The 24,765-nt window shown below is 35.2% G+C and overlaps 1 protein-coding gene across 1 annotated transcript in view; it reads right to left on the minus strand.

The window, feature by feature from the left end:
- The window catches only part of LOC145254538 (transient receptor potential cation channel subfamily M member-like 2), a 401,110-nt gene that overhangs the window by 114,889 nt on the left and 261,456 nt on the right, over positions 1–24,765 (minus strand). Inside the window, exon 9 of the mRNA XM_080113067.1 lies at positions 18,384–18,511. Coding sequence (XP_079969193.1) covers positions 18,384–18,511 — 128 coding nt within the window. The remainder of the gene's footprint in view (positions 1–18,383; positions 18,512–24,765) is intronic.

The following is a 24,765-nucleotide window of genomic DNA, read 5'->3' on the forward strand; positions in this document are numbered from 1 at the left end:
TTTTTTTGCTTGTTTGTTTTTGACTTTGAAGAATATAACCGAGTTTTGCAAAGAGAAAGAAAAACAAAATATCAGTGTTAAGTGCATTTTAGGTCAGGAAGCCAATAACTTCAGACAGCCTGATATATATATATATATATATATATATATATATATATATATATATATATATTGCCAATAACATGATATAATAATAACGTAAAAATTTACTAATCAAAAAGTTAAAAATCTTTAAATGTTATTATGGTCAAAATAATTTTATCAATATAAAATTTAATTTAAACCTATCTCTCTTTGCAAAACATGATTAGTGAGTTTCGACTACAAATACTGAACTAATATATATACATACATATATATATATATATATACACACACACATAATTATTTTTTATACATACAGATACTAGTACTTTATGCTTTAGTAATCATCAGTGCAGGAAGTGACAACTGTTGATGGTTGAAGGATTCAAACCTCTTAAAATCATCTTTGGCTTTGCTAGCAAGGAACTAAACCCCTATGCTACTATCAACTGCCACTGAATGAAATTTTACCATTAAGCTTAATGTTAATTCAGACGATCTATAGTGATCAAGCGGCAGGAAGTGTGTTTATATATATATATATATATATATATATATAAATACAAGCATGAAATGTAATATGGTTAAGATTAAACTTAGAAAAGTAAAAGGACTACTTGTTAGAACTGGAAAAGAAAAAGACAAGACATTCTACTAAAAAATATAATAAATTTATAACTTTAAATATTTCAACATTAAGAATTAAAAAAAAATTAAATTTAAGATTATATAATGAATTCTTAATGCTGCAATATTTTAAGTTATAAATTTATTATACTTTTTACTTGAATATCTTTTTTTTTTCTTTTCTAGTTTTAACAACAAGTCCTTTACTTTTCTAATTTTAACCATATTGCTTTTCATGCTTGCATTTTCTATGTAATCCATGATTTTTCCAGGGTTTGCTTTCTCAACAATACATAAAAAAATTATTACCAACTTCTTAAATTGACTAAATCAAAAAAAAAAAAAATCAAATAAAGGACGTAATTAAGTAAATAAATAGTCAACAGTCAGTTTTGGCCGGCAAGCCAAGGCGAAAGGTCGGTTAGTGATTGAATACCGTGATGGTGAATTATCAGTGTAAGTTTCAACTGAGCAACAGACCAGGACAGCTGTGAATTATTAGCAACAGTAGTAACTAAATCGACATAATCGTGACAACAAAAGGGCCAACAACGCAGGCACACAACGAATGAAAACATTGCAAGGAGAGCAAAATATAAGAGACAATATATATATATATATATATATATATATATTTAAATGAAATACTGAAATTTAGGATTACAGATTCTATAATACTGAACATTATCACTTCAATTAAAATTTATGTGCTAATAAGCAACATTTATAATTACCTACATCTATTTTGCTATTAACATTTCTTTCGATGAGATAAGCCATTCATTGAAAATCCATGGCTTTAGGAAAAAAACTACAAAAAATTTTTTGTACTCATTTCTCAAACAATAAATTTTCTAGTAATTCTACATAAGTTAACTCAGAATTTCCACACACACACACACACATATATATATATATAGTAGGAGTAGTAATTAATAAAAACCTGAAGAAAGTGCTCAATACTGTTGTAGAGCAAATATGCGTTTTATTTTTTTTTTATTACCGTTTTTTCTGTTTAGTTACATTGTTTCAGCTACTCGGCCGTTTTTGGCCATCTTGTAGCCGCCTCAGACTTTACAGAAATATATATATATATATATATATATATATATATATATATATATATATATATATATATTATATATATATATATATATATTTATATATATATATATATTTATTTAATGCTCCCTATCTTGGGTTGAGCATATTGGGAAGTGATATACAAACTACCATTAGCGTATTAAGTGATGCTTTTTGTGTAAACAAATCGAGTTTAGGCATTTGGATCATGTCAAAACATCGTTAATTCACTAGCCGCACAGCAGCAGCCATATAGTGTAATGGTGAGAAGACTTGACTGTCGTTTGGTCCGTTCGATTTCGATCCTCGTTTGAAGGAGTTGCCTGTCTAGCCGCACTGATAAACTGTGATACAGCGAAACAGTACTGTATGTGGATGACTATATATATATATATATATATATATATATATATATATATTAGTGGTTGGACGATTCCAAAATTTTTCCTGATTCCAATCCAATTACCGCAGACAATCGACTTGGAAACAAATTGCAAAACCCTGTTCTTTTTTTTTTGTAAATGTCGAAACACTTTTTTATAATACAATATAATAAATTAACTTATTTAATAAATAAATAAATTGACTTCTTTTAATAAAGAGAATGTCGAAAACACTAGTTTTTTTTTCGTTTGAAAACAGACTTTAATAAATGAACATGAAAAACTTAGATGAAAATATACAAGAAAAATCAATCACGTATACATAATTTTTTTTTTTTAAAGAGAATCAAATTTTACGATTTTGCAAAAAAGTGTTTTCGACATTTAAATAAAAAATAAAAAAGTCGATTGTCTGCCCTTGTTGATCCTATATTTCCAATAGGTGTCGTTAGTAGCATATCAGTCTCAAACAAGATGGTATGAAGCAATTCTTCACTAAAACGTGTGATAATATTTGATTTTCTTAAATAAAAAAAAACTACTTGATCGATTTATGTGATTTTTGGAATATTTTTTTTTTTTTATTCAATTTTCACCCCAAACAAGGCACAGTGCCACTTTGAAGCAGGGGGCTACTATTAGGGACTTAATTAGCGGGTTCATTATGAAGGTAGATGAGTAGAAAGATGTTTGTTAACATTACACTTGAACTTCTGCATATCATTGCAGTTGGGAAAGCAGAATCCCGGAAGGGAGTTCCAAAGACCCGCAGTTCTGGGGAAGAAACTATTGGAGTAAAAGGCTTTCTTGCACCTAGGGATCTCTACTGTAAAGGGATGAGACTTAGTACTTGTCGGGTTTGTCGGGGGTAGTTACGTCGGGGAGGTACAAGTGTTTGCAGTTCGTCAGAGCATTCACCATTAAAGTATTTGTAGAACAGGCAGAGGGATGCAACATCTCGTCGATGGGACAGAGGCTGAAGCCTAGATGACAGTTCAGGACCTATCAGGTTGGCGACTCGCTTTTGAACCCTGTCCAGGAGCGAGAGACAAGCAGCAGATGCACCAGCCCAGATGTGACAACAGTACTCCATACATGGGCGAATGGTTGCCTTATAGAGGTATAGGATACTGTCAGGCATAAGTAGTTTTCTAGCACGGTAGAGGGAGCCAACCTTCCTTGCAGCAGCCTTGGTAATGCTCTCAATGTATCTATTCCAGTTCATATTCCCTGTAAACGTTAGGCCGAGAACTTTAAAAGAAGTACTTTCAGGCAATGTGTTCTTGGCCATTGCTATTGGTGGTAGAGAAGGTTTCTTGTAGTATTGAAGGAAACAAGCTTAGTCTTAGCTGCATTGAATGTGACCAACCATTTTTGTCCCCATTCCACTATGGATTGGAGGACATCCTCTAGTGTTTCTGAATATGTGTTCATTTGTTTTCCCCTCATATCTGTTATAGAGAGTGGTGTCATCGGCAAATATACCCATCTCCGAAACAATTTTATCAGGGAGGTCATTTATGAATATCAGGAATAATAGAGGTCCAAGGATAGACCCCTGAGGTACTCCCGCATTTATGTCATATTGTTTGGATGTATGACCGTCGAGGACAACTTTGATTTTTCTATTACTTAAGAAGGATTTAATTACATTATGAATTCTTCCAGTGATTCCATATGATCTAATTTTCCTTAGAAGACCATCGTGCCATACCCTGTCAAAAGCCTTAGATATATCAAGGGCCACCGCTCTACCCTCCCGTTTTGTCCAATGAACGGTATATACGTTCAGAAACTACAGTTAAGATATCTGCTGTTGAACGGGCTTGCCTGAATCCATATTGTTTGTCAGTCAGGAGTTTAGCAGTTGTTAGGTGCTGGACTAGGGCTTGATTAACTAAGGACTCAAATATTTTGGCGAAAAGTAGGAGGCTAATGGGGCGATAATTTAGTGGGTCAGTTCTTTCACCAGAATTCTTGAAGACTGGTACCACAGAGGCGGTTTTCCAGCAGTCGGGAAAACAAGATTCGTTAAGGCATTTATTGTGAAGTTTGGACAGAACTGGAGCAACCTCGGCAGAGCATTTTTTTAATAGCACAGTCGGTATGAGATCTGGTCCACATGCTTTTGAGGTCTCTAGGCTTTTTATAATAGCATGTACCTGAGAAGGGGTGATTTTCAAATCGTCTAGTGTGGCGTCTGTTCACAGAGGAAAATCAGGGAGTGAGTGGTGTACCGAGATCAGTGTGGAGTTTGAAGCAAACCGACTGGCAAGCAGATTAGCCTTGTCAGTTGCCGTGCAAGCAACCTCATGATTGTTTGATAGTGGGGGAATAGTTGACCGTCCATTATTTACTACGCTGTTGTAGATTTTCCAAAAATCCCGGGTTCCTAATTTCTGTGCTTTGATGCGTTTTCTGGTGGTTTCAGAGTAATCTGTCTTAGCTGTCTCTATCACTCTCTTACAATTATTTCTAGCTTCTATAAACTTCTGTTTATTTGAGCTGGACTTATGTCGGTTGAATCTGTGGAACGCATGCTGCCTTTGACAAATGGCAGCTGCACAAGTAGAAGTAAACCATTGGGATTGGGGAGAGTGGGGCTTGCTATAGAATTTCCGTGCGGGAACATGTGCTTCAATAGCAGTTTTGAACCATTCAGTGTTCTCATTTGCACACTGTTCTGCTGGAAGAGTAAAGATATTTTGCCATGGGGGCATCTCTGATGAGCTCCCTGATGGCTTCCCAATCAGCCTTTTTGTAATACCTCGTTGTTTTGAGTAGTGGGTCTTCAGTTTTAGGGCGAGAATTTAGGCTGATTTCTACCATTATCACAGTGTGATCAGCATTCCCGAGTGGGCTGTGGGCATTTGTTGTACAGTCATTGGGAACCGTTGTCAGAAAGAGATCTAGAAGTGAGGCATGTTGATCTTGCTGGTTTGGAAAACGTGTCGGAAATGTAACCAACTGAGATAGGGAATGGGATATAGAGAAGCTATGTGTTGTGCTACCAGCTACGTCTGTGTGATTAGAGAATCCTAGCCAGTTACGGTGGTGGACATTGAAGTCACCAAATACATGTATTTGTGCGCTAGTATCGAGGGAGAGTGCTATATCTATGCTGTCTGAGACTTTGTTTATTAGGGTACAGTCTTGGTTTGAGGGAGAGCGGTAGAGAAAATACAAGTAGCTAATATTGTGTTGCATATTTAGTCTGAAGCACATAAAGGCCTGGTCCTCTGATTCTAGTTTTATTTCTCTAGTTAGGGGGAGGGTGTTACGAATATAGACTCCAAGTCCATGCATATGTCTGTCCGAGTCCTTACAGTAGAGTGAGAGATAACCAGGCATGTTAAAGTGGTTAGAGAAAATAGAGGAGTGAAGATTAGTTTCACTTAATGCTAAGATATCCGGGGTGTTTACAAGGAGAAATGACTCAACATCATCTAAGTTAGTTCTAAACCCGTGGATATTAGTAAATGCAAGCCTCAAGGGAGGAGGCAGGTTGGTTTTCTTTGAGTTTGGTCCTGGTTTAAACGTAACTTTTGCTTGAGCTGTCATTTCATTTTATTTTATTTAAAAGTTTCAGTTAGGGTGAGTGAGTGAGGGGGTGCTGGACAAGTAGTTGTGCAGAATACCAGACATGCAATACAAGTAGACCATCAGCCGTCCTCACCCACAGGATTGTGGCCTCAGGAAAGCCCACCGGGGATGAGTGCAGGGTCCCTTTCCATGCGCGATATGGCACTACAAACATCCCGATATTTTACAACTGTTGATGAAGCAGCCGCTCTAAGCACTACCAAAGAGGGCACCTGTACTATCAGTCGGAAACAGCAGCCAGGAACTGTCAATCCGGTACCCTCAATCCATTAGGCAAAGCCAGCCCAGTCCAACTGCACTGACATATATGGCACTGAAGCACCCCACTGTGTCCAGTTTAGGAGGATGGGATGTGGCGGGAGCGGGGAAAAGCGACGTTCATTGCCCTAGTCAGGAAACAAGGTCAACCACTGGGTGATTCAGACAAGTCCCTGTGATAGTACCTCTACGCCTGGCCAATAGGCAAAGAAGGAGTATGAAAGCCGGGCGATAGACAGAGCCTATCTCTTCCTTAAGCAGTTTAGGTTTGCCAACCGGTGATTTGTTTGAGTCACCAGCTCTAGGAAGGTTGTCGTCCAGGACTGAAGAGGCCTCCCTCCCCTAGGTTTAGTTTCAGAGTTTTCCTTCTCCTAGATGGATGACCTGGGAAGACCTATGGGTCCATCAGCTCTGAGGGGGTTCGCCCCGTGCCTGGGTCCTAATCCAGGTATTTCTGCGACCCCGCATGGGTAGTTAATATTTATTGGTTATTTAGGTTAATATCTCCTGAAAAAATCGGGCATTTAGGTTAACTTCTACAGAAAATTTCCACTCCTCAAACGTTAAAAAAGGACATTATTATGCTTTCCATTTTCATTTTTACTGGGAGAGGGTATAGGTAAAAATTCATGCAGTGGAAGCAGCTAAATTTGCTACAGTATTGGATTGAGAGAGACGAGTTAATGTATGGTTAGATATAGTTTTGTAAGTTTAGGAATGTATGGTTAGATATGGTTTAGTAGGTTTAGGATTAGGATAAAGTGTTAGAGTATGATTTACTTGCTATTAGAAATTCTGATTTGGTGGCCAAACCGAATATTTAGTAAGACTGAAAGAGAAGATATGCTCAGTATATAGGGTGGTCAAAAAGTCAGGTAACATGTTAAAGGTAGAAAAAACAATATGATCCATTATAATTTCTATTCGTTTAATATTATTTGTTTAAATATTTGAGTGTAATATATAAACTTACCCCTCCTGATTTCTGGCTTTGGGGCTATGTAAAGGATAGCGTTTATGGCAAGAAGCCTGATACAATAGCGTCTTTAAAGTTATTTATTGAAGAGGAGATTGCGCGGATATCAGCTGACATGATTACACGTGTTACAAAATCAGTGGTTAATCGCTTCCAGCGATTGATAGAGAAATGGACGACAATTAACAAAATAAACATATTTCATGTTTGTTTCATTTTATATTTCAATGTATGGTACTTAAATATACGTGTATTGCTAATATCGTTTTTCTTTAAAATGTTACCTGACTTTTTGACCATCCTGTAGATACAAGAGAACATTTGATATGGAGTACAATTATGCCTGATAGATATAGGTTATTGCATATTCTGTAAGTATAGTTAAATATAGATGGATGGATAAGTAGTATTGTATACGAATGCATGGAGTTTTAGACGATTTAAGTAAGTTGCCTTTAGACTACAACGAAGGAGAATGACTTCACCTTTCTCTTAATATCCGTAAGTTTTTATTTCAATGAGTACCGGTTTAGTTTGTGTAATAATTATTGCAATACTATCTCTTAACAAAGAGATATTAATGGTTGCTGTTCATTATAGATTATTTTAAGTCTATGTATAGGACTATGGTTAGTAAGTATTTACTTAGAAGCTTGGTTATGGGTTAGGAGTTATAATCAGAAGCATGCCTAGGGAATTTTAGGTGTTAATGGGTATCGATTTACGAGTCTGTTAGGGTCAAGGGCGGAGAGCAAGGACCCCTCTAAGTTACGTGAAACGGATTAGGTTTAGTGGCAACTTGGGAAACAGAGCAGTTTGATTTGTTAGTGATCAGGAGAAAGAGAATTTAAGTAAAAAATAAAAAGGTCTGTCATGCAAAACAGACAAGGCAGTCATCTTGGAGGTAAAGTATCTATAGAAGGTACTTAGTATACAAGCAGCAGTATTTTGCAGTTTAATGACATCTTCATGCAGTAACAATTACGTAAATTATAAAGATTTTTTTCAGCCCAATTATAGACAAGCACCAAAATTATTTATTATAAAAATGGGAATCCATAATTAAATAACAGTCACTTGGATGTAATCGTGACACACAAAATACATAACACACGTTATCGTATTAATATATAGTATTGTTAAAAGTCATAAAAATCACACTCCTTTCCTACTACTAACCCTAAGTATGGGTGGCAATACGAAAAATATAGCAATTACATGTGATTTTATTATTTTGCTGATCGGCCTAAGAATTAGCAGTGAAAATTACTTAAATGCTTAAAAAGTTATAATGTACTGAAATGGAATCAATTCACATATATGCACAACTGAACCCTCATTCTAAATAAGGTTTCAGTGTGCTCACACATAATCGCCTAAAAAAAGTAGAATCTCGTATGTTTTGGGTATTTTAAATGTAAATGACAATTTTTTTTTTAAGTTACCAAACTCCTCAATGTTTGCTCTTCCAAAGTTTTGTTGTGATATTTTCACCTATATTTTCACTTGTGCCAAAACCAAACAAAATATAAGAAAACATGAAATATTTCAAAGGATGTGGTGATCATACAAAACCAGAGCCAGAAAAAAAATGCCAAGCATATTAAATCTTTGATATTAAAGTGCTCTCTAATAAACACCATATGGCCATAAATCAAATAAATGCTAAAAGCTTTTTAAAATCTGTGATATTGAATAGGCAAGTGAACTGTAAAATATTTACTTTGCTTACAATAAAAACTAATAAAAACAAATTAAATTAGGTTTGGAGAGTCTGAGGATTTCCTTGTGTCCAAAAAGGTGGCACAAAACTTTAATTATTTCAGAAGAAGCCTATGACAACCACCCTAATGTACAGTTGGCTCAAACGAAATTTAACCCCCCCTCCTGCCCACAGCATTTAAAACTTGTTAATAATCATACGAACTACCTCAGATGAGGGCATGTAGACATTTTAGTGAATAGATGCTAAACGATTACAAAGGCAATAGGTAAGTTATAAATGACCAATAAATAAAATAAATTAAACTCTGCTAATCAATGTTCAATCTGTAAATGAGATTTATAACTCATTCTGTCGCCCCTCTCAGTTTTATGTTGTAAAGGAACAACTTCTAAAAAAAAAACAATTTTTGCTCGTTTCATTTTTTATTTTAAAATTTTAAAGAATTGGTTTGGAATCGGAAATTAGACTATAATTTTTCCGATTCCGAGACCCCAAAAAGTTCCAATTTTTCTGATTCCTGATTAATCGTCCCAACACTAATATATATATATATATATATATATAAATTCGTATTCCTGTCTGATTGTTTATTTGTTTGTTCACAATTTGATTAATATATACAAAAGATTCCTTACTTTACTCTCATTTATTTCTATATATAGTATGATTCTTGCAACCTAGATACAATAAAGAGATCATCTCATTTGCATATTACATTAACAAAAATCGATTTTATTAAATAATGGTATCTTAGTTAATGTTTCTAGCGAGAGAATTGTTATAAGTGTTCGATTTAAAATCGTTATTTAATAAATTTTAAACAATAATTATATTGATAACATATTTAATTAAATTTATCTGAAATTATTATTCCAACATCGATTTTTTTTAAATCTTTGTTTTAGAATTATTTGTCCCTTCGGAACATAAACAAAAAAAAACTATTACCAAATAAAATAATTTGGTAATCTCAATAAATTTCTAGCTTGAAAAAATAATTCCGAGTAGATAGAAAAATGTTTGGCTTTTGTTGTTTGAAATATTAAGAAAAAAAAAAAAACACTTACGAAAAACTGAAGAAAAGATTTCATTTGTTTGATTTTATTCTAGAAACCGCTATACAGAAATCGGTAATTTTTTTACAATGTGACCCACCTAAAAGAAATAAAGATCTACTTTTTTTTGGCCTAATACGTTTAAATAATATGAAAGAAATTTTGAAAAGAAAGAAAATTAACATTTTATTGGCGGATCACTTTTACATATTAATTTAATGTAAAATGTGCACCCACGTTTTGGCCACCAGGCGTTCAACAAGACGTGTCATCTCTAGCATTTTTTTAAAATTTGGCGATCGAGGGGCTGGGGGACAAAACATGACAAATACAATTTGTGTTTTTGGTGGTGGTGGTGGGGGTGGGGGAATTACATTTAAAACATGAAATAACAATAAATTTAATCAATTTTTATGAGACCACTCTGTACTTTCACCTAACAATTTCATAAACAAAACGAACCCCAAAATATGGCAATCTACATGGGGGGGGGGGCGCATTACAATGACGAAAAATTTCATTTAATTGTTTTTGGAATTAATTTTTGGTAGATCTTCATTTTTTTTAGGAGTTCTGCCTACTTGGCTAATTTTTTTTTTTTTTTTTTTTTTTTTTGCAATCGCACGGGCATTCACTGCTATTTTTATTGAAACAAAAGTTGTAATGATTTATTTTTAATTAAATATTGGAGGGGGGGGGAGAGTTTTCTTTCCAGTGTTCAATATCCGGAGAATAGTTTCTTCTCTTTGTATCCCTTCTGCCGAAATATCTGTTGGAGAAGGTATCACATAATTCTTTTTGGAATTGTTGTGGGGGTATCCATGTTGCCCATGATGGAAATGATTAGTATAGCAGGTGTGTTCCAAATGGAACTTCACGTCAACCCAGGCAACGCTGGGTACCTATGCTAGTACATACACACTTTTTATTTTTTTATTACCGTTTTTTTATCTGTTTAGTTACATATGTTTCAGTTGCCGGATCGTGTTGGCGATCCAATAACCTGGTCAGACTTTACAGGAATGGAAAAGATTTTCGCTTTTTTCGCACCCCTCCTGATATCATTCTTCCATAACAACCATTTATGTAAAGTCTGACGAGGTTACTGGATCGCCAACACGATACGGCAACTGAAACATGTGTAACTAAACAGATAAAAACGGTAATAAAAAAAATAAAACGCATATTTGCTCTACAATAGTATTGAGCACTTTCTTCAGGTTTTTATTAATTACCATTTTTGCTATATATATATATATATATATATACATACATACATACATACACACAGGGTTATACAAAGTGAAATTATTAAATTATTGCTCTAGAAAAGACATGATTCCATTTCCGTTTGATTAAACCCAGTTTTTTTGTTTTTTTTGTTGCAGACCATCTATTAGTTGGCCAGTTGTGTACAAATCCCAAGAGGGATAGGAGTCTTCTATCATGTCTGAAAGTGACACAATGTTCAAGGAGTGAGATTGGAGATGTGTTGCTGTATAACTCATGCTTTCTACCGATCCAAGTTATGACCATAGGACCATTGCCAGCATCTTCAAAAGTGCATCGCTGGATTGCTACAAATTACAGGGATGTGCCCAGGGTGATGAAAAAGTTTCTGGCCACGGTTATGGTTTTTGGTATAATTTCAAGTGAGGGTCACATCATGCCACCTCACATCTTCGAAGTTGGCTTGAAAGTCAACACCAAAGTGTACCTGGATGTGCTGAAGAGTGTGGTGATTTCCTAGGGTAATCAAGTGGTCGCTGGCAGACTGGGTGTGGCAGCAGGATTCAGTGCCAGCCTACAAGTCCAAAGAGACTCAGGCTTCTCTTCAGAAGGAGTGCTACGATTTTGTAGCCTTCTCTCACTGACCCCCCCCCCCTTTCCCGCAACCTAAATCCGCTGAACTACTTCAGTTGTCAAGAACATTAATAAAAGTTTTAAAATAAAACTGTAGTGTTGTTTTCTTTAGGGCGACACTTATTATTCCACTATATATTAGGAGGTATATTTGGTAAAAAGCAGGGGAAAATGTGCTCAATAGGTTAGTAGAGCTAAATGTTTTTTATTATTTCAGCCTCGGGGATTTTTGTGTAAATCATTACCAGTTGTTTCAATCAGCAGGACAATGAAATTATCCTGCCGATCTCGTCAGGCAATCTAAGCCAAGACCAATATATATATATATATATATATATATATATATATATATATATATATTCAAGCAAATATTATTAAATACAACGGAGACATTTTGTCTTATAATTCTTTTTTTTAATTTTTCAATTTTTCGTATTGTCTTTTTTGTTTCAAAATCAAAAATATTAATAAAGGATCCATACATGTTGCTGTTACGAGCGCTTTCGATTCGTCCACAAATCATCATCAGGTGTTAAAAATACAGGATTGCGAAAATGAGGATTCAAAATGAAAACTAAAATATATATAGTCAGTGATGAGTTAAAATAAAAGTCGATTAAGAATAAAAGTCGATTAAAAATTCGAGTGTTAAAACCAGCAAGTTCGTAGACACCATGTACAAAGTCCGTCCAACACGGACTACGCAAGACATTTCAGAACGTTACTGCTTTTTTGAAATGCAATGTCATTTATATTAGGTTGAAGAGTTCTAATGTACGACGCTTCAAGAATCTTTAATTTTTTTACATTATTTTCCCGTTGTATAATTTTTGTGTTGTCAACGAGGACCTTTCTAACATTGGAGGGGGGACAGCTATGTTCTTTTTTTAAATGTTTGTAAATCGCGCTTGTGTTGTTAAGGTGCATAGTTATTCGCCGGGACAACGTTGTTGTTGTATGCCCAATGTATGTATTATTTTTGGAGTTACATTCTCCAATAGAGCATTTAAATTTATACACTACATTGGTTTGCTCCAACGTTTTTATCGCCGGTGAAGAGTTGTTTTTAACCACAAGGTTTTGTGTTCGAAATTTCCTATAATAGATAATAAATTTAATTTTAAAATTACTGTCAACAGGCGTCAAGTATCTTCGTATAATATTTTTTATTGCATTTTCTTCGATTCTGAAATTAGGCGTCATTTGATTTTAGTAAAATATATTAATGGGGTTTGCATTGCGGTGTTGGCTAACGTTATTATTCTGGTTATCGGAAGATTGTAGCATTTTTTTTTATTTGTTCATCAACAATGTAATTGGGGAAATGATTATTGATGAGTACTTGTTTAATGTTTTTTATTTCAATTAGCAATGCTTTTTTTGGGGAGGATATCATTTTAGCGCGATTTAGTAAATTTTTTATTATGGCTATTTTGTACCTTTGTGGACACTCACTTTTAAAGTTCAGGAGGCTAGAGTTTATGCTAGTTGGTTTTTTATATACAGATGTATTACAAGTGTTATTAGACGTATCAATAAGGACATCAAGAAATGGAATTTTATTGTTATTATTTAACTCTACTGTGAATTTTAAAATTGAATTTTTTTGAAAGAGGTGCTGTAATTGGTGTATCTGTTCATTATTTTCAGCTAAAATGAGAATGTCATCCACGTAGCGTACATAAATTGGGGGTTTTATGTTGTTTTTAAATATTTTGTTCTCTAAGTCAGCCATGTAGAATTCACTTAGGGTTGGTCCGAGGACTGATCCCATTGCCACACCGTCTATTTGAGTATAAATGTTACCATTGTGGTCATAGAAGGGTACTTCTGTAGTGCAAATTAGTAACAATTTTTTAAAAACTCTTTTGTTAATTTTAAGTGGGGGGAGTGATGGATTATTATAAATGTTCTTGATAATTATATCTATTGTTTCTACTACAGGTACATTTGTAAATAAACTTTCTACGTCAAGGGAAGAAATTATTTTGTTTTCTGGTTGCATATTGATATATATATATATATATACACACACACACACACACACACACACACACACACACACATTCAGTCCAAACATAGCACCTTTGACATAAGGGACTACTATTGGAACAATATCTACAGAGAACTATGCGAGATGAGCAAGATATTTGTATGCATTACATCTAAATTTTAAATTATTTTTAAATTCCTTTTTAGCACATACTTTTTCCACGCTGTTTACATGTAATCATCTAAAAGCAGTGGAGTCTCATTTTTAATTTAAAGAGTATTGACACAGGATGCAGGATTTTAATGAACATTTACTGGATTCTAAATGTCCATAATGTCTTGCTTATCAAGTGGACATTTGCAAGAGGAAAAAAAGCGCATGCACAGAATCAGGGATTTCATAGATGTTAGTAATTTGCATGTATGGACCATGTTCTATTTTAAAAGACAAAATACAATGACAATTAGAAAATGAAAAATGATGAGAGTGTTAACAGATAAGAAAGATATTCATAATTAGTGTTTTTGTTAGTGTTGTTCTAATATCTAAACAAGACCATCATTGTACTGTGAAACTATCGACATTGCATCCCTCCCAGTGTTCGGAAGTAAAAAAAAAAAAAAAATATGTAACAAAAAAGAGGAAATAAGTTTATCAGCAGAACAATGGGGAGGAAATTGTTCATGAAGAAACAGACAAGAAAGTAAGAATAGTATTGTTAAGCAAAGTGTGCCAGTTATTTTGGGATAAATGACAATTAAAGGTAGATATATATATATATATATATATATTTAAAGTTAGTTTATGGGTAGTTTGGGTGTGGCAATTCATTAGTTAGAAACAGTTGTCTTCGGTTTGCTACATTTGGCAACGGTCCAGTTAAGGACAGTGGCCAGTCAGACAGTGTGGTTTGGAAATGTGAAAATGGGGAATTGACTGACTTACAAATACAACCTCAACAGCAGATGTGACCAGTCAGACTCAATCGAATGCAGGTTGTGGCTTGGAGGAGATTTTTTTTTTTTTTTTTTTTTTTTTTTTTACAAAGGCATCACCACATTATCAAGGCCCAGAGGCCACTCAAGGATAAGGGTTAAAGAGTGTACAGTAGAAATTGGTCAATATAGTAATCATTAGTAATGAAAATTTGGTAAATTTAATAACTTATATGGAACGGCTCATCAAGAACTTATTTACTTTAGACTTGAACACAACCATATTGTAGTCAGCCGGAAAGCAGGAAAACGGAAGACAATTCCACAGGCGTGCAGTTCTAAGAAAGAAGCTTTGTTCATGGAATCTACGTTTAGGTTTAGCCACAGATAAAGAGTGGGGGAAATTATTGATAGTGTTTACAGCTAGACGAGTGTTTCTTGTGAAAGTTTGGCGAGGGGGGACCATAGATTGAAGCTCAGTTGAACACTTTCCATAAAAATAACGATACATCAGAGACAAACTCGCAACATCTCTTCTGTGAGATAGAGGTTGCAAGGAGGAGAAAAGGACATCTCCTACGAGGCTACGAAGTCTATTTTGAACTCTATCAAGGCAGGACAAGTCCTTTCTAGCAGCTCCTGCCCAGATGTGGCAACAGTATTCCATCCTTGGACGTACCTGGCTCTTATATAGGTAGAGAATAGCATCAGCAGTGAGATATCTACTGGATCGATAGAAAGATCCCACCATTTTTCCAGCGGCCTTGGCAACAGATTTGATATACGTGTTCCATTTAAGATCAGGAGTAATGGTCAAGCCCAGAAGCTTGTCAAAACTTGAGGCCTCCTGAAGACGAGAGCCATTCATTTCAATTGATGACAAATGTGAATTAGAATGTTGATGATGTAAAGAGAGGAGCTTGGTTTTAGATGCATTAAAAGTAACGAGCCACTCCTTTCCCCATTGTACTACGTGCTTAAGATCAGAGGAGAGAGAATTGGAGAGAACTTGGTCGTTTACTGTCTTAGATGTGCTACCATAAATGGTAGTGTCGTCAGCATAAATGTCTACAAATGATGTAAGGATATGATTTGGAAGATCATTAATGTAGATCAGGAAAAGAGTTGGGCCCAGGATGGATCCCTGAGGGACACCGGCATTAATACTGTGAGCTTCTGATTTTTGCCCCTCAACTACTACTCTTATGAACCTATCAGAAAGAAATGATTTAATAATTGAGAAGACTTTTCCAGCTATACCATAGCTAGCGATCTTATGAAGTAAACCTTTATGCCATACCCTATCAAAGGCTTTAGATATGTCAAGAGCAATTGCCCTAGAAAGATTGCCACCGTCGAGAGATTTGCTAATCCTATGCAATATAACTGTAAGGACATCTGCTGTAGATCTAGCAGAACGGAAACCATATTGAGTGTCACTAAGAAGGTTATTTTTTGTTGAGATGTTTGATTACTTCTGTATTTAACACAGATTCTAGCAACTTACTCATGACGCACAGGAGACTTATTGGCCTGTACTGAGAGGGGGATGAGCGATCACCTGAATTCTTAAATACAGGGCATACTGATGAGATTTTCCAGGGAGATGGGAAACTATTCTCCTTAAGACAACGTTTAAACAGTTTTGTAAGTATGGGCGCTAATTCAGGTTGAAGTTTTTTGAGTACTATAATTGGAATACCATCAGGGCCAGTTGCTTTACTGGAATCAAGGTTTTTGATTAGCTTGGCAACATCACGTACAGATATACGTATATCACATAGCGTGTTTTCTGATACAGGAGGAAATATTGGGGGTTGGCGGTCTTGGTCGCAAAGGGTAGAATTAGCTGCAAAGTTCTTGACAAAGAGTTTGGCTTTGTCTGATGCTGACGAGATTACCTCAGGTCCATTGATAATAGTTGGGATGGAGCACACGCTTCTGTTCAGGATTCTGTTTGCTATTTGCCAAAACTGGTGGGAACCAAGCCGCTGCTCAGCTACTTTGGACTTAACAGATTGAGCATACAACACTCTTGCGTTCCTTATTACTTTCTTACAATGGTTGCTGGCAGTCCTGAAAACGGCTTTAGTTTCCATACATCTATTACGTTTGAAGCAGTGGAAAAAGTGATTTCTGTGCGCAATGGCAGCAGCACATTCTAGAGAGAACCATGGCTGGCTGTTAGGTTTTTGCTGAAACTTTTTAGAGGGTATGAAATGGTCAATACCTACAATTAACCATTCAGTTAGGTCTAATACTATAGAGGACACATCCTTTTTAAACATGGAATGCAGAGGTAGATCAGATATAAATGTACGGAAGCTATCCCAGTCAGCCTTAGTGTATCGATATACTGTACGATGAAGAGGTACGTCTGGGGACTTATTACATTTCATTTTTATCTTAATTGATACAACAGAGTGGTCGGAAGATCCAAGAGGCGACAGAACAGAAACTGAACATAGTTCAGGGCAAGTTGTGAGAAAAAGGTCTAGTAGGCTCGCATACTGGCCGTCATTATCGGGCACACGGGTAGGTTCCTGAACAATCTGAGTGAGGTCATAGGCAATGGAGAAATCATGACAGAACCTCCCCTCATCATCGGTCTTGTTTGAGTGGGTCAACCATTCGACGTTGTGAACATTGAAGTCTCCACATATGTGAATGTTAACTGAAGGATAAGTAGAAAGGACTTGGTCAATTTTCTCAGATATGCTTTGAAAGATAGTAACTCCGCTGTTGTGGGGGCGATAGAGAGTAAATATAAATGCAGTAGTGTGAGCTAAAGCAACCCGGAAGCACATATAGGGTAAGTTAGGATCTTCCCTGGAGATGTCCCTCCCACATGGAAAGCTATCTTTAATATAGGCACATATTCCATGCCCATGGCGATCTTGGGGGTAAGATTTAGAAGTTAAGTTAGAGTATCCTGTAATTGCAAACTCATCTAGGGAAATAGCCTGTCCAATGCCAGTTTCACTTAAAAATAAAAGGTCTGGTTTAGTCTCCTGTAATTGGGTTTCAACCTCTGGAAGGTTAGAATGAAGACCCCTGATGTTGGAGAAGGAGACATGGTAGTAGGGGTCTACGTTGGAAGTTGGAGAACCGGGTTTAATCGTGTATTTTTTCTTGAAACTTGTCATGATGAAATTTTGGAATTTGTGGACTAGGTCGACAGATTTACTTAGAGCAGGACAGAGAGGGGAAATTAAGAGAGAAAAAGATGGGGAATTGATTAACTGTCTGACAAACACGTGTGTAGAGGGTCGATGGTGTCACACATACACCTAGTTTGCAATGGATATTTGCAGAATGTGTTGGAGTTTGTATTTCTTTTCTTTTGAATCGTTTTAATATATATATATATATATATATATATATATATATATATATATATCTACTTGTGAATCCTTGCATACTCTCTCAACAATAAATGAGTTTTGTTTAACAGCATTTCAACTTCTGGGGGTCTTTTTATGCCAAGAAAAGGTTTGTTTTTTGTTGTCAGTTTCTTGAAAAGTTTGTTTTCCAAAATAATGCCAATATGACAGACAACAACATGGCTAGAAGAGAAGACTAAGAAAAAGACCACAGAAAATGTTAAGGTTACCACATGGATATTATAGTGCTACAAAGAATTTTTCAGTTAAGATGGCAATACCATCTGAGTGTTTACTGCTACTTCAATTAAGCCCACTCGTTCTAGCAGTGAGGACAACTCAGTTGTCTTCAAAATGTATTCAAAATTAAAAAAAAAACGAAAATGTCGTAAGTTATTCATGTAATTCTGTTACCTTTAACTTTGCAAAATCATCTCTTTGGAATATTTCAGAAAAAGCAAGGTCAGGTCTGTTCCAATCGAGGGTTAGTTGTAAATCTTTATATAACTGTTCTCTCCACTGCGTTCCAGAGAGTTTCTCAGCTGGAAAATAAAAACGAAATAGATTATCAAAAAAGCAGAAAAAAAGTGTAAATAATTAACAAAATAGGAAAAATACATTCAATTGATTTAACTTTGCATCTCAAGCAGTACATTTACATATCTATATTTTGTCTATAGACAGGGAAATGGTAAAAAAAATATTCAGGACTATAAAAGTTTTTTTTTCTGTAGCATCACAAACTGTAAATGAAAGTCTAAAACTTCTTTAGAAAAAACTGGTTTGTTTTATTTTTATGACATATCAACTCTTTTCAGGTTATTTAATGCCGGATCCTGTAATTTTAGAAAAAAAGTTTTGTTTTAAATTCTTTATATCTTCAAATATTGATATACAATGTTTGGTTTGAATGTTTTGTTTTATAGCATATCAAGCTTTCTAGGATTCAATCACTTTTTTGCAAATATTTTTATGCTTCAAGTTCTTTATATCTTCAAATATTTATCCATTGTATTTAGTTTGGTTGTTTTGTAGAGAACAAATGTTTGCGGCTTTGTAGGATATCACCGAGTTTTGGAAAGGGAAAGGAATAAACATCAATGTTTTGTGCATTTAAGTCAAGAAAATACTGAAGTGATACTAATGATAGACCATAACAAAATACTAATGAACTTAAAATAAATTAACATCTGAGAAAGAATATCATTATATTAACATGTCAAATACCAATAAATTGCACTTTAGGATACTGAAAGTATAACGCCACATACCATTGTTTGATCCAATGTTGTCATAATGCTAATAGCTGACTGCCAAATAGTAAAATATACACTCATTTTCACCCGAAACACAGCCTATTGCCACTTGGAATATAAGAGGCTATTATTTGGGATTGTGTCCAACAGGAGACTGTGGGGAGTTGAGCAGAAAAATGTTTGTTCATATTGCATTACTTCAGCAGGTAAGTACAGTCAGGGAAACAGGAAACAAAGAGAAACTTCCAAAGTCTGAGAGAAGGATGTGCTAAGCAAGACATTCCACTGACCCGACACGCTAAGCAAGACATTCCACTGACCCGACACGCTAAGCAGCACATTCCACTGACCCGACACGCTAAGCAGCACATTCCACTGACCCGACACGCTAAGCAGCACATTCCACTGACCCGACACGCTAAGCAGCACATTCCACTGACCCGACACGCTAAGCAGCACATTCCACTGACCCGACACGCTAAGCAGCACATTCCACTGACCCGACACGCTAAGCAGCACATTCCACTGACCCGACACGCTAAGCAGCACATTCCACTGACCCGACAGGTTAAACAAACAGGACATTCCACTGACCCAACCTGCTAAGCAAGACTTTCTACTGACCCGACCCGCTAAGCAAGACATTCCACTGACCTGACACGCTAAGCAAGACATTCCACTGACCTGACACGCTAAGCAAGACATTCCACTGACCTGACACGCTAAGCAAGACATTCCACTGACCTGACACGCTAAGCAAGACATTCCACTGACCTGACACGCTAAGCAAGACATTCCACTGACCTGACACGCTAAGCAAGACATTCCACTGACCTGACACGCTAAGCAAGACATTCCACTGACCTGACACGCTAAGCAAGACATTCCACTGACCTGACACGCTAAGCAAGACATTCCAATTAACCGACATGCTAAGCAGAACATTCCACTTACCCGACACGCTAAGCAGGACATTCCACTGACCTGACACGCTAAGCAGGACATTCCACTGACCTGACACGCTAAGCAAGACATTCCACTGACCTGACATGCTAAGCAAGACATTCCACTGACCTGACACGCTAAGCAAAACATTCCACTGACCCGAGACGCTAAGCAGGACATTCCACTGCCTCGACATACTAAGCAGGACATTCCACTGACCTGACACGCTAAGCAGGACATTCCACTGACCTGACACGCTAAGAATGATATTGAAAATCTACTTAAATAAAAATGTTATATTAAGATGAAAACGACTATTGAATAAGAATAAATAACGATATGTTCTTTTGCAAAGCAATATGCTAATTAGTTTACCTATAGATATTGATACACATAAGTAGTATAATATTAGAAAACAATTTTCTTATTTAATCAATTGGAATGTTTATTGAGATGATTATTTATTGCAGACTATTATCCTCATCTTTCAGTTGTCGTTTCACAATGTTTCGACCAACTATTCCTCTGATCTTTGTCAGGTGGTAACCACGATGAGCTAAGTTACCACCTGATGAAGGTCAGATGAATAGTTGGCTGAAACGTTGTGAAACAACTAAAAGATGAGATAATAGTCTGCAATAGATAAATGAATAAACAATTCTTCTGTTGTGAACTTAGAGCTGGTGTTTTAATCTTATTATCAGTGAATAGCTCAATGGACCAACTGTATGAGCATAGTCCCTATAGCAAAGTAATTGCAACCTAGTTTAGGTACTATACTGCAAAGGACATCATGGTGGAACGGTCTAGAGGAGACTGGTGAGCTATGATCATCGATGTTTGCGAAAAACAGACCTGATACATGTGGAAGAATATGATCAGTGCTGATGTGGTGTTACAGTCACTAAGAATGAAGTGTGTCTTCCATTTAACTAAAAACATATTAAAAATTAATCTAGTAACACCATATCAGTTAATTTTTATGAAAAAAAAAAAACAAACCCTTTATGACAAACTATCAAATCTATCAAATACTACTAGCGTTTTCTGCCTTATCCATTGTATATGCTCAGAGATGACTGCAAGGATATTCGCAGTGTAATAGGGTGGCCTAAATATCTGTTGGTCAGCATTGTTAAGATTGATTGAAGATTCAAAGATTTTAGCGAAGAGCAGGAACAGACTTCTGGAATTATATTTTTGCAGGGGAGTTATTTTAGCGGTTTTGAAAACTGGTACCACAGACACAATTTTCCAGCTAGAAAGGAAACAAGATTCTGCAAGGCACTTGTTATAGAGTTTGGAGAGAAAAGGGATCAGTGTAATAATGCATTTCTTTATTATTACTATCATTATTATTAAAGTAGAAATAAGTTCTGGTCTACATGCTTTGAATGTGACAAGGTTTTTATGATAATCAGGACATGGGAAGGAATGATGGTTAATGTTTAATCATCAGGGTTGAAGAACATAGGGGGAAAAACATCAGTATGGACTACAAATAGTTTATTTTGTGGTTTGTTATAAATTCCTATACAAGGAATCATTTTTATTTAAAATCTAGTTAGTATTATGCATGTAAAACTGGGAAAAAGCAGGCTTGAAATGTGTCAGCTAAATGAAAATAAGCTAGCCATCGAATTTGACCTGTCATGCTTATCTAAAACTGAAACTCGAATTTACAGTTAAAATGATTCATTTAATAATATTTAATATTCAATAAATAAGAACAACTATTTTTAATGCCCATACAGAATTTTTTTTTTTTTTTGCATTCTTCTGACTGATTTTTAAACATTACTGAATGATGATCAGAACATCTGCAGTTTCTGTAGTGAAAAATTAAGAAAGGGGGCGCAGGAGAGAATTGAACAGTCAAGGATGAAGTTTTATGTCAGCCACTAGACAAACAGGTCAGCCTTATCAGTTGCTTATAGTGGGGGAATTGTGGTTGCCTATTGTTCATCAAAATATTATAATTTTTTTTTAGAAATCACGAGTTTATAATTACTATAACACAATGTGATTTCTAATCATCTCAGTAGTAGCTAAGAATAACTATACTATTACAATATTTTACTAGCAGGGAGACCTAACGTTGCCTAGGATTGAATGAGAATCAACAGATGTTCCACATGTTCAATACTTTATCATCAAAATCAATGAAATCGCCCATTTTTCAATCAAATCGATCAATTGCTTGCTCTAGTTGGAGACCCACCATGGTGTATTGGGAAGAAACTTCACATGCCTCCTTGCAGTGACTTGGTCCACAATACATTGTAGTTTATATTGCACTGTAGAGAACCTACTGTTGATTTCATAAAATTTTTATATAATGGCTTAAATTAAAAGTTTAAAATGCAAAAATCAAGTACCATGGTTCAATTGGGCTCTAAACAGAAACATTCATTTTGAACACGCATCTGTCTTATCAAGGACCTACTACTGATTTTATACAGTGGACCCTTCTACTTGTGCAACAATAAAACTCCTCAAATACGCTTGTGATGTTAGGCTGTATAAGAGTTAGCTTTGGCCAAAATTGTACTTCCTTCTTTAATCAAATTTTAAAATTATTTTTTTATACCTATCGGAAGCAATGAGATACAAAATCTATCTAAGAATACTCCCAGATACATAAAGTACATTTGTGTGAAATTTTTAAAAAGTTCATAGGGAATGAACTCACACACACAAAGTGTCTTTTATATTTCAGTAGAGATTATATCGTGCTATTTCTTTTCGGTTTATTTTTATCTGGTAGAGATAGGCCTAAAACTTTATAAATATGTTTTGTTAAGTTTTATGGCAGTTTTTGGGTCATTTTATCCGAAGTATCTATGGATGTGGAGGGCCTTTACTTCATGCTCTAGTTAACATACAATTCATATATTCTTTTAAAAGTTTTTGATAAAGGTTAATTTTTTTAAGTATGATGTGGGGGATTGTTTTATCAAATAGATCTTTAATGATTTGTTTTTCTTTATATAAACTATTCCTCATTGCTACAAAATCCATGCAATCAATTAGAACATTTTTAATTGTGAGTGGTATGCCATGCTATTGAAATGGGTTTATTTTCTCTTTTCAAGATAGGAGTGGGTTAAATGTGCATGACCTTCTTTTATTCTTACATTTTATTTTCCTTTAATCGAACTTCTAAAAAATGGAATACAAGTCTAATGGTTGAGTTTCCCTAAAAAAGGCAAGTTTGTTCACATAAAATTTTAGTACAAAATGAAGCTGAATTTCACTAAAATATAGTAGAAAAGCTTCACTGAAAAGGGTTCAATAATTGCATAAAAGTGCAGAAAGTTGCTCTGAACAGTTTAGGTTTGTCCTGGGACATACGAATGGAACACTGGAATGATAAACGTTGGCACTGGGCTGATCAAACTAACAACTGAACTGACAACCGGATTTGACCTGGAGTCAAAAATAGCTAAAAGTTTTGTGCATTTACACTACTAAAATTGTTGATATTGTTATGCTTATGGGGATAACATTTGAACTTTATAGGAGATACATAGATACTCGAGTGTTCAATTAACGTTCTTTATTTCTCAAACACCGAGTGAGTAAAAAAAAAGTTGAGAACATTTTTTTCCACCCATAATTTACCATTTTAATATGTTATAGTATATCTTTCTTTTTTTTTTTTGGTCTTACTAGTTTCCAGGATTGGAATTCATCTAGTCTGGTGGAGTATCCAGACCCGTGTTGATACTTGAAGTAACAGCATTTCAAGAAGGTGCACCATTCCTTGTAAAAGCCAGTGTGAGTTAGCCACACTGAGGAGATCTTATTTGGGCTGCGAGTATTATGTGGTTTTGAATACTAGGTTAAGATTTATTTCTAGAGAAAACTACCCTCATACCAAATTGTCCTGAGAAACCCCTGTACAGAGAAATCTTAGACATTCGAGGGCAGTGTCCAGTAGGCATTCAGTTAGTATGACTTGTTTTATGTTTAGTGTTTTGTTCTTTCTTTTTGGAATTGTCTTGTATAATTTGTTGTCGAGGAAATTCATTTCAGCAAGTTTGTCATTTTTCCATTGTATATGTATTAATAGGTTTTAAGGTCAGATTTGGGGATTTTAAAATTTGAATCAGTTGTGATGTTTAAGGCAGTTGTTGGCTGCTGAATCAGTTAATGTTTTGCCAAGGTGCCAATTGTGCTTAAAGAAAAATAAAGTGAGCATTAATTTATCAAAATCGAAAAAAAAAGAAAAAAAAAAGAAAAGAAAAAAGAAAAGAAAAAAAACAGAAGACAAGAATGAAAAACACCATGCATAGAAAAAGAAAACCGAATAAATCTTGGAATAGTTAAAAAAAGAAGAAAAAATCAAAGAAATTAAGAAATAAAGGTGAAAGGAAAAACAAGCAACTCTAAAAGATGAAACACTAAGATTTAGTGAATAAAAAGAGAAAACAAGAGGTAAAAAGGGGGAAAAATTAGGACTAAAAGAGAGAAAAAGACACAGGAGAAATACTAGTGTAAAAAAAGAAAAAAGATGAAAAACAGGGGGGGGGGAAGCAAAACAGAAAATAAATTCAAAGAGAAAAGTAACAAAACAAAACAAAACAAAACTG

Source organism: Euprymna scolopes, chromosome 3 (assembly GCF_053919585.1).
Source record: "Euprymna scolopes isolate OS-2025 chromosome 3, ASM5391958v1, whole genome shotgun sequence".
NCBI lineage: Eukaryota > Metazoa > Mollusca > Cephalopoda > Sepiida > Sepiolidae > Euprymna > Euprymna scolopes.